The 12,005-nt window shown below is 37.9% G+C and overlaps 1 protein-coding gene across 1 annotated transcript in view; it reads left to right on the forward strand.

The window, feature by feature from the left end:
* The window catches only part of LOC126298441 (titin-like), a 171,230-nt gene that overhangs the window by 134,593 nt on the left and 24,632 nt on the right, over positions 1–12,005 (forward strand). Inside the window, exon 5 of the mRNA XM_049989769.1 lies at positions 11,079–11,217. Within this exon, the coding sequence (XP_049845726.1) occupies positions 11,079–11,217 (139 nt within the window). The remainder of the gene's footprint in view (positions 1–11,078; positions 11,218–12,005) is intronic.

A 12,005-nucleotide genomic window follows, 5' to 3' on the forward strand; every position in this document is an offset into this window, starting at 1 on the left:
ACTAGAAGAAGGGATCGGTTGGTAGGACATGTTTTGAGGCATCAAGGGATCACAAATTTAGCATTGGAAGGCAGCGTGGAGGGTAAAAATCATAGAGGGAGACCAAGAGATGAATACACTAAGCAGATTCAGAAGGATGTAGGTTGCAGTAGGTACTGGGAGATCAAGAAGCTTGCACAGGATAGAGTAGCATGGAGAGCTGCATCAAACCAGTCTCAGGACTGAAGACAACAACAAAAACCTGAAAAAAAAAAACACTTAGGTTTCAAAGTCATTGACTCCAAGATGCATTCCTCAAAGTCTTCCATAAATAAATTGGCAATAGTAGGTGACAACAGGCTTCCCATCTGGGTGCCATCTCTCTGCTCATAGTACTGCAACATTAAACAAAAAGGTGAAATAGGTACATTAATTCAACACCATACCTAACTGCAATTAACCATAATTAATCAGACAGGGGAACATCAGTGAAGAGAGAGACCACATGTAAACTTACTAGAATATCGGAGTCATTCAGATGCATTCCCTCTAATTGGTGTACGAAATGCACCTAATTCTTAATGTGATTCTCACTGTGATCTACTAGTGGTCTCAACAGTGCAGCAAGATCTTTTGTTAATGAAATGTTGGAGTATTAGTGTTATTCACAATCAACCTAAGATGGGAGATCATATAAAATAGGGAAAACAGCACAACAATAGTTTAGACTCTTGATGGTCTCCTGTGACAGGGAACTTCACTTCAGGAGGCCATTGGTCTTTCTCACAACTGCAATACATTGAAGCAGGCAGTAAACACTACATCTTTTAAACATAATCCTGCTTGTCCAAAACAACTCTAACATTGACCTTGTCTGTGAGTAAAATAATAACATCTAGATCAACTCTTAAGTGAACATGAAGCAGCCCTCTTGGCTGTTGTTATATTACTCTTGGGTGGACATTCTGCAGTCAGCACATGGCATACCTGCCTCCTAATCTCCTCTGTAGCATCAGGAGGTGGTTTAGAACAGCATGTTCAACAGAACTGATAAAATTAACCACTGGCAGCAGTGCAAAATTTAAATCTTTCCCCTAACACAGATAAAGCTACACTGTCAAAAGCTTTCTCCATGAGATTTATCACAGAACATTAAGGTAAAATATTAGACTCAGAGCCATGGAAATGTACAAATTTTGCCAAATGCTGAGCAGTTACAGAATGAAATTTGCAGTCAGAATGCAACCGTGAATCACTGTCCAGCCAATCCCAAGAAAAAGCCAGATGTACTTGGTACTTGAAGGTTGAAGGGCCCACATCACCTCAGATTCTGACAGCTTGTCAGCTGAGTTAGGCCACCTTGAGGTCACTTTTCATCAGAATGGATATAACGAAAGACAGATCAGATGTACATTATGCTATTGACCAACTGTACACCAGGTGAGTTGTGATAATACCAAGTTGGCTGCAAGGTCTAAGGCCTTTTGCCTTACACAGAGCGTCTCTTTAACAAGATTAGCTGTATTTTGCAGAAATATGATGTGAAATGCGTTTTCTGATATCCATCTAAGATTAGGGTCCCTTAAGATTCTGTTAGGGATGATCTTGGTTTGCATGAGGCAGCTGTCTAACATATTCCATGCAGTTGTGGCATATCATATAATGGTCACACTATCAGGAACATGGAGGGCTGGTGTACTGAGCATAAGCACCAAACATGCTTACAAAATCCTAGGAAATCAGCTATTGCAGAACATTGTCTTGGCACTGGTTATCCTATGGAATATAACATGGAAATTCTGGAATGGTCTTCCAGCTATGGGGATAGCATTATTAAGGAAGTATACGATTTTCAAGTAACCTTGTAAAGGAAGTAGAATAAATAAAATTTGAAAGTAACCTTATAAATAGAAATGGAGGTTTTTGCTTAAATTCTGTTGGGAATTCTAATCTTCCCCTTGTCAAAACAGAGGGACAGAGGTGATGTACATTGACCCTCTACATGCACTTAATTTATATTCATTAGCTAGAGTATTCTTATTTAAGTTTGATTTTATCATATTATCAGCAACTCATATGAAAAAGTTGTTAGTTGTGTTGACTACTTTTAAGAGGTTTTTACATCTTGTTTTCTCATGATAGTGTTATATTTTTACTTGATGCTCTGTTTTCACAAGATAATTTTGTATATAACACTCCACTTTACGAACTGAATTATAAATGTCTTCATCAGTACACTTTACTTTTGCTGCTGTTATTACTTTTCTTAGTAGTTCAGAATATTTTTTAAGGTATATGTATAATTCAGATGGAGAATTTTCCAAGTTAAATATTTTATGAAGGAGGCTCTTTTCCTGGCCTGAAACCCCTATTCCCCTTGTGATCCAAATGTTTGTTCTATAATTCCCTTTTATGGCTACAGATTTCTGTTGTAATTCAGTTTGATGGAAATGAGTTAATATATCAGTGAAAGTGCTGAATTTTTCATGGATGTCTTATGTTTGTAAACCTTCATTTAGTAAGCTGTTGAAATAGTTCATGTTGTCCTGAATATAACTTCAACATGAGGTTCTTAAAGACATGTGTTAAAAATTCTGCCTTTTACTTTCATGCTTGATATTTGAGCAATATGGTCACTAATTGTACATTATGGTGATAAAATTTTTAGATTGGGTTTATTCATGAATTGGTAGTTGGGTATCTCATTGACAGCATCACATACATTTAATTTAAATTAGGATCACCAGCAGTGTTGCATTTTCTTTCTTATTTCTTGTTCATTTTACTGTCTTTACTGTTGCCAATAGGACATAGGCCTATAGGAATCTGATGGATAATTTTATTCCTTAAAAGTCCTTCTTTAACAATTTTTCTTGTAACTTTACTTATGCAAGTTACAGTACAGCTTCCTTATATCCAGTACATCACATTTAGTGTATTCTGAACACAGTTTTTGTTTTTCAATGTTTATTTTCTAAATTTCTTTGTTTACACATGAACTATAAATTAGATCATGCCTATGAGGCAATGTGGCAACTACTGTATGTCTAGATTTATTCACAACTACAAAACTCTGCACGGTTTTCGTAGGAACCTGTGCTACATCTTTTGCTACATTATACAAATGATAAATTCATTTCCTAGCATTATTTTTTGTCTGAAAGTCACTGTCTCCAACATGTTTACTTCCCATTCCATGTTTCAATACATTAGTCATTGCTGTGCTTTGATGTTTCTCTTGGGACAAGCAAGATTGATTTCTGCCAGGGGTATCTGTTTGTAAAAGTATGTTACTCTTGTTTCCTGATGATTCATTTTTGTTGTTGTCATTATTTCCCAGAAGACCATTCATTTTCTGCTCACTGATTTTTGCAAGATGATGATAATGATGATTATAACCATCACTTAATTCCTGGTTAAGCCAATGCTCATAATGGATAATATTGAGAGCTCCTTTAGTTCACCTGTTAATAGTACATCAATTCCATCATTCTTGTTACAATGGGATTGTACATTTGGTGGTATTTCAGTATGGAAAAATCTTGCTCACCTTCGTTGCGACAGCTATAGAAGTTCTTAAAGAACTGCTGAGTACCACACATCCTTATTTTCCTGCATTTCTATATTTGTCCATTATGACTGCATTGTGGATATTGTGGTGGTTCCATTGTCCCATGTCTGTAACAATACAGTAATGGTCTCACAATAACTCCTATAAATTATTTATATCAAAAAATGTAACTGTTTTTGCAGAGTTTGTTGTCCTTTTTGTAGTTGAAGAACTGCCTTTGTGCAACACTTTTCACCACTTGGATGGATTCTTTCTTGTGTATTGCATCCCTTCATTTGATTTTTGCTTCAGTTTTAGTTCCTGGTTTCCTTTCTTGAGTGAATTGATGTCTCCTCCTCTAGCACTGATGAAGAGTTGTAAGCTCAAAAGTCATTTGTTTGACAGTGTTATTTCAGTTCTCACAAACTCCCTTTTTAATCCTGTAACTTTCTCTGGTGATAGAATTAGGCTTTTATACACTAGCAGCTGTCTTGGTAGCAATGTTGTCACCTCTTGTAAAAATTTTGTGAAAGAACCATTGTTTCACTTTCTGCTCTAGACAAACCTGTGCATTATAAATTCTTTGTAACTTAACAGTGCTTACATTCCATGGAAGATATTTTCTTTGCAAGAATTTTCTTGACAGTAGTGACTTTTACAACACTTCAGACATTCAATTAAAGATTTTAGACATCACGTCTTTGTATTATATTCTGCCCTGTGTCTAGCACCACCTCTAAGTATTTCACCAATTTGGTAGTGATACTTGAAATTATCTGTCTTTACATATACACTGATCAATGGTTTTTTCTGCTCTGTAACTGGAAATTTATTGGCACTAGCAAGTTTCACAAAACACTCAACAGCAACACTCATCTTACAGCTACCTTGTTTTGTGCTTCTGTCTATTTTAGGCTTTTCTCCTGTGAGCTATTCATTATGGAAGGATCTTGCTCAATTATGTTGGAACAGCTGTAGAAGTTCTTATGGAACTGCTGAGTATCACACATCCTCATTTTCCTGCATTTCTACATTGGTTCATTATCATTGCTTTGTGGATATTGCTTTGGTTCCATTGCCCTATGTCTATAACAGTACAATAATGGTCTCACAATAGCTCTTTGACACAAGTGGAAAACAAAAAGAAATAAATAATAAAATCTGAGTGTGATATTTGATTAAATCGCAGGACTATAATTGTTACATTCCTGATTAATTAGTGACTTTTAATATTTGCAATGTGTTCACAACGAATACATAAAGTGTTGTTCTGATTTAGTATTGACCCAACAACCTAAACCACTTATGCAATCACAGTGCAAGAATATGACATTTTCCTTACCTTTTGTATGTTTCTTTCATTAACTTCCATAAAGCAGGATCACATTTGTGGCATCTTCCTCTGCCTTTTGAAGCTGGAGTAATACATTCTTCCATTATAATCTTATAAATTCATGAACTTGCACACTTCTTGAGACCTCATTGACATCAGCTGTAAAATTGTGGGAGAATTATTACATGTTTCCTTTGGTTGCTAGGATAAGGTTACCTTTGGAATGACATTTGGAGTAAATGAGACAAGTTTTGGAACTACACTCAATCTTTAGCTAATGATTTCTATTTGATAAAGCAAGTTTTGACTGAATATTGACAAACAAGTCAATGCATCAGGTACTGAAGCAAGTGAGAATAGGCTTAAAACATTTTATTTTTAATTGGATAATATGAGTTTTGGAATGGACTGCCTAAAGTCATGGTGGAAAAATGCTGGCAAGACTTGTTTACAGAAGAGTGAAAAAAAACTGGTAGAAACCAATCTTGAGGATTACTGGTTTGATCCGAAGAAATGTAGGAACATGTGAGGCCGTACTGACCCTGTGACTTATCTTAGAAGATAGAACAGAGAAAGGCAAACGTATGTTTACAGCATTTTTAGACTTACAGAAAGGGTTTGACAGTGTTTACTGGAATACACTCATTGAAATTCAGAACGTAGCAGAGGTAAAATACAGGGATCAAAATGTTATCCACATCTTTAGCCTGTCCCCTATGTATCCAGTGTGTACAGTGAACAATCAGTAATGGAGGGTAAGGACAAATTTGGAAAGGGAATTGAGATTCATGGGGAAGAAATAGAAACTCTAAGGTTTTGCTGATGACTTTGTAATTCTGTCAGAGATTGCAAAGGGCTTTAAAGAGCATTGTAGCAGAAGTGACTGTGTGTTCAAAAGAGGTATAAGATGAGCATCAACAAAAGTTAAAGAAGGGTAATGGATCATAATCAAATTGAATCAGGTGATGCTGAATGAATTAGATTAAGAAATGAGAGCCTAAAAGTAGTCTGTGAGTTCTGCTATTTGGACAGCAAAATAACTAATAATGACAGATGTAGGGAGGATATGAAATGCAGACTGGAAATAGTGTTTCTAAAAAAGATAAATTCGTTAAAATAAAATAAAAATTTAAGGGTTAGTAAGTCCTTTCTGAAGGTATTTGGAGTGTAGACTTGTACATAAATGAAACATGGATGATAAACGGTCTCGAATAGAAGAGAAGAGAAGCTTTTGGAACATGGTGCTGAAGAAGCAAAGATCAGCACATTTCTCAAACTGGGGAGCTATGAAGAATGGGGTTCCACAAGGGTTGGTATTGGGTCCTTTGTTGTTCTTAATATATATTAATGACTTGCCATTCTATATTAATGAAGAGGCAAAGTTAGTTCTCTTTGCTGTTGATACAAGTATAGTAACCACACCTGACAAACAAGAATTAATTGATGAAATTGTCAATAACGTCTTTCAGAAAATTACTAAGTGGTTCCTTGTAAAATTATTCAAAACTTTTAGGTGTGTCCATTGATGAGAGATTAAATTGGAAGAAACACATTGATGATCTGCTGAAACATTTGAGTTCAGCTACTTACACAATAAGGGTCATTGCAAATTTTGGTGATAAACATCTTAGTAAATTAACTTACTACACCTATTTTCACTCAGTGCTTGCATATGGCATCAAATTTGGGGTAATTCATCACTGAGCAATAAAGTATTTATTGCACAAAAGCGTGTAGTCAGATAATAGCTGGAGTCCACTGAAGATCATCCTGTAGAGATTTATTTAAGGATCTAGGGATATTCACAGTACCTTCTCAGTATATATACTCTCTTATGAAATTTGTTATTAACAACCAAACCCAATTCAAAAGTAATAGCAGTGTGCATAACTACAATACTAGGAGAAAGGCTGATCTACACTATTCAAGATTAAATCTAACTTTGGCAGAGAAAGGGGTGAATTATACTGCCACTAAATTCTTTGGTCAATTACCAAATAGTATCAAAAGGCTGACAGATAACCAACAAGTATTTAAGAAGAAATTAAAAATTCTACTCCATAGAGGAATTTTTAGATATAAATTAAGAAAAAAAAGTTATTTAAAAAATTTAAAAAAATTAAATTGAAAGTTGTTATATTAACTTAATTATGTTGTTAAATTAACTTAATTATGTCATTTATTGGAAAATTTGACTCGTTCCACATCATTACAAAATATCGTATTCACGATCCATGGAACTAGTATTAATCTAATCTAATCTGAAGGTTAGATGGGTAGTGTGAATAACTAATGGAAAGATACTGAATCAAATTGGGGAAAAGTTTGTGGCACAACTTCAGTAAATGAAGGGATTAGTTGATAAGACACATCTTGAGATGTCAAGTAATCATCAGTTTTTTAATACAAGGAGCTATGGGGTTCAAAATTACAGAGTGAGACCAAGGTTTGAGCAAAGTGAGCCATTTTAAATGGATCTAAGTTGCAGTAGCTATGCAGAGATGAAGAGCCTTCTTGCACAGAGTAGACTAGCACAGATAACTGCATCAAAACCATCATTGAGCTGAAGACCAGAACAACAATAACAATACATACAGAAGTTGACTGCAGCAGCTGCTTCTGCCTGTTAATCTATATCACGAGTTATTTCACAACTCTAAAGGCTCTGCTTCATGGTAGGTTTTATGGAACTCAATATGACAATGAATGAATGAATCATTGATTGAATACTTTATTTAACATAATTATATTGCCTCAAAGGATAATTCTGTAACACAGCACAAAATGAAAGTATATCAAATAAGCTTGTTGCTTGCTCTTCAGTTCTACTCAGTGAGAGGCACTTCTAAATCCCAAACGTGCTAGAGTGAGCTTTATGGTTGCTTTATTTATCTGTTCACTCTATGGGACATCTGGAAGAACCCTAACTGTCCAGTGAATACCTAAATCCTCTAGTATGGGCCAGATTTATTGATGAAATTTTCATGATCTGAGCTCATGGAAAGAACAAAATCCACTCTTTCCTTAATAACTTCAACACCTGCTTCCAAATCTACTTCATTTGGTCCTTCCCATCTCAGACCTCCTAGATGTCAGTTTCCTACTCTCAAATGGCTCCATACATTTGTTCATATTAAGCACAAAAGTACCTCCACTTTTACAAATGTTATCTGTTCTATATCAAAATGTCTCTTCCATACAGCCTCGTCATCAGTGGATTCTGCATCTGTAATGGAAGGCAGAAGTTGTCAAAATATGCTGATAACCATACTGGAGCCTTTATCAATATCCCAAACAGCTCATCTCCAAACAGATCTCCCATGCGAGCTCCTCGTCTGACACTCATAAATCTGTTAACTATCTGCTGAACAGTTCTCCTCTGATAACCCAGTTTATCACACTGACATTGAAAAACTCAACCACATCCTTCATCACAGGTTTTACTACCTATTATCATGCCCTGAGGTGGATGTTCTACCCAAATTCCTTCCTTCACCATCCAAAGTAGCGTTCTGCAACCTACAAAAGTTGCAATATATCCTTGTCTATCTCTATTCCAATCCTGCTTCCAAACTTGCAGTCCATTGGTCATACACTTCTCCCATTCATCCACCCTCCCACCTTCCCTGCCAGCCACCACCTACTACCACAGCCCAGTCTCAGACATTTCCTATCCAATAAAAGGCAGCCATATTACATATTAGCTGTGCTGCAGTACTGTGAAACTTTTCTCTTCCAAATCATTTTGTCTGTCTGTGGACTACCCAAACTGTATCAAACAGAAAACTTGACAATTCAGTTGCCAACCTGTTGCACGTCTCATCACAAATGACTTTGACAGCTGCTTCACAGTGTACACCATGTGGACACTCCCTTGCAGCACAAGTTTCTGTGAACTATGCAAGTGGGAACTGTCTCTTCAGCATAGCCTGCATTCTTGTAATCCCCTAGGCCAAACCTCTGCTAACCTGTTTCCCACTGCCTCACCTTACCTTCTCTCTTTCCTCTTCTGTCATTGATAATAGCATTCAATCCATGTCCAGCATGTGTAATACCTTATCCCACCACTTCCACCTTCCAACCCCATGCAGGCATCCCCCCCCCTTTCTCTCTCTCTCTCTCTCTCTCTCTCTCTCTCTCTCTCTCTCTCTCTCTCTCTCTCTCTCTCTCTCTCTCTCTCTCTCTCTCTCTCTCTCTCTCTCTCTGTGTCTCTCTGTCTCTGTCTCTCTCCCCCCACCTTCTCTGTCTCCACCTTCCTCTCTTCCCCCCTCCTTGCCTCCTCACTCCCCCTCTCTCTACTCTCTCTCTGTCTCTCATATTCCCAACCCCTTCCAACTCATTTTGTCTTATTGTGCAGCCACTAAGTCATCTGTCTTTCCTGCTTCTGCCTAAACTTCTCTGCTATTCCCTCCTTGCCCCATGCTCCCTTCTCTAAGTCCTCCCCACATCCACCACCTCAGAGACCTGCTCACTAATAATCGGCATAGCCATGGTAGCATCCTTCTGGATGTCTGTCGGGTTGTGTATGTAAATGTGTGTACTTTCTGTCACAAGGACAACCAGGACTCAAAAGCTAGTTAATACCGTGTTCTGTTTTATGTCTATGCACCATACATCAGTCATTTCCTTTGTTTCCTAATAGTCATGTGAAGTCAATTGACATAAGTTCTATCTGTTGGGAATAGGAGCAGACCCAATATCAAAGCTTCTTGGATCTACATTTTATGCTCCTCCAATCTGTGCATAAGATGCAAATAGTGTCCTGTGGTGTAGCCATCCACGCTGAATTCACCTGGTTCCAAAGATCATCTGCGGTGGTTGGCATCGAGTCACAGATTGCACCCATCATTCTGTCATACCCCACACATTTTTGATTGGCAACAAGTCTGGTGATCTGCCAGGCCAGGGCAAAAGGCTGACATCCTGTTCATGCAGCAATATGCAATCGTACATCGTCTGGCTGAAAAATGATGTCTGGGGTGTTGTGCAGAAAGGGTGTATAGCTACAGGTTGCAGGAAGTCATTCAAGTAGGTGACACTGGTCACAGTGTCTTGGACATGCACCAACTGTGATTTGTTATTGTACCCAACAGCACACAATAGCATAAGGCCTTGCATCGGCACTGTATGTCTTGTGTGAATGCAGTTGATTCCGCTTCCCCTGTCTGTAGCGAACCAAAATGCGGCAATTATTTTTAAGTGAACAAAACCTGGATTTGTCTTGAAACATTATCTGATGCCCTTCCTGTCCCCAGTGATGTTGCTCCATATACAATTAACATCTGGCATGTTTCTGCACATTCATCAAATGTAAGTGGAGAGGTGGATTATGCGTACGTAACCCATCCCATAATAAACGGCGATGGACTGTCATCCCTGACAGTATATTTCCACTGTTGTGCCAGAGCCAAGAAGGATGCACATCTGTCCTCCAATGCCATTCAGAAGAGGTGTTGATCTTCTCAGGGGTGGTCTGGATGGTGCAACCTGACCCACCTCATCATGTTCTATGGCCTTTTGTGAACCATTCTGCACACACCCATTGCACTGCTGAAATACCTCATCCCACATGAGCAGCAATTCTCCAGATGGATGCACCTTATATTCTCATGCCAATAATCTGCTGTCTTTCAGACTCACTGATTTGATGATACAGTTTGCGTATACATCTGTGAGGCAACCTTAACACATGCTCAAGTCATGTAGATCCGTTACTTGTGGTTTATAGTGACAACCAAAGCTGCAGGCTCATTTTACTGGTAGATGGCGCTGTGCTGCGGTATCAGTGTTGACCTTTAACCTGCAGGCCAACATGTTTCAAATGCTAATTATTTCTGCAGAACGTACTAATGTACATGTTCTGTGAATATGAATATGCTGTCAGTAGTTGTTCAATGTGTTCTATTTTCTTTTTTTTCTGAACATAAGTGTATTAAAAAAATAATGTACTTAAGTAAAGAGAATTTTTTCTTTGGTGTGCTCTACATAATATCCTGTGAGAAAGTTTCCACAAGTCTTGTTGTACAGTGGTGACTATATATTTTTTTAATTTAATGTCGTGTCAAATGATGTGAAAATATATGCAAAAGGTTGCACCTATGCATTTATACAATAACTTTGTTTCATTTAATTACTGCAGTTCTAATAAAATGGAGAACTTAAAATGTGTTTTAACTGTATGAATATATTGAAACATACTTTTTGTTTCCTTTTCAGAGACCTGAAGCTGGACAATATTCTTCTAGACTATGAGGGCCATATCCGTATCGCTGACTTTGGTATGTGCAAGTTGCAGATATTTCTTGACAGAATGGCTGACACATTTTGTGGAACACCAGACTACATGGCTCCAGAGGTAAATCACTTCTAGAAGTTTCATTTGAATCAAATGAAATGCATGCCCTTACAGTTCAAACTGTCAAAAAATTGCTTTTAGTGTTTTAAGTATTCCTTAGTAATCAATACAGCCCTTGAATTGGTTCTTAAAGTAAAATGGTTTTGTCAGATTTTGAAACTGTTTAATTATCCACTTCCTTTGGCAATGTTAGTAACTGACACTGCTGCAGGCTCCCCAACTGAGATGGAGCTAATCAAGTTAATGGAGGAAGTGACTCACACCTCCAGAATTTAGTTGTAAAGAGAAAGAGATGTAGTGGCATGTATTTATTTATCACTGGACTTCTTGTTAATATAGTGTATTGTATTGTATGGAAATGGGGACCTAGAAATGATGGAGAAGCTTCATCCCCACCATAGCCATCAGTGGTTCACAACCTCACAACACCCTATACCAGTCCTCTCACCTCACTGCCACCCCACACTGAACCCATGGTTATTGTATGGTTCGGCCCCCAGTGGACCCATCCCCCCTCCAGTGACGCTCACACCATATGAGTGTAAACCCAAATGTGGTAATGATGGTGAACATGTACATGCAGGCAGTGTGTGTGTGTGTGTGTGTCTGTGTGTGTGTGTGTGTGTGTGTGCAGCAATCCCCGACATAGTATAACTGAGGCGGAATAAAGGGAACTGTCCGCCCCCAGTAGCTGAGTATTCAGCATGACAGAATTCAATCCTAAGGGCCCGGGTTCAATCCCTGGCTGGGTCAGAGATTTTCTCCACTGAGGGACTGGGTGTTGTCCT

The sequence above is a fragment of the Schistocerca gregaria genome, chromosome X, assembly GCF_023897955.1.
Source record: "Schistocerca gregaria isolate iqSchGreg1 chromosome X, iqSchGreg1.2, whole genome shotgun sequence".
NCBI classification, from domain to species: Eukaryota; Metazoa; Arthropoda; class Insecta; order Orthoptera; family Acrididae; genus Schistocerca; species Schistocerca gregaria.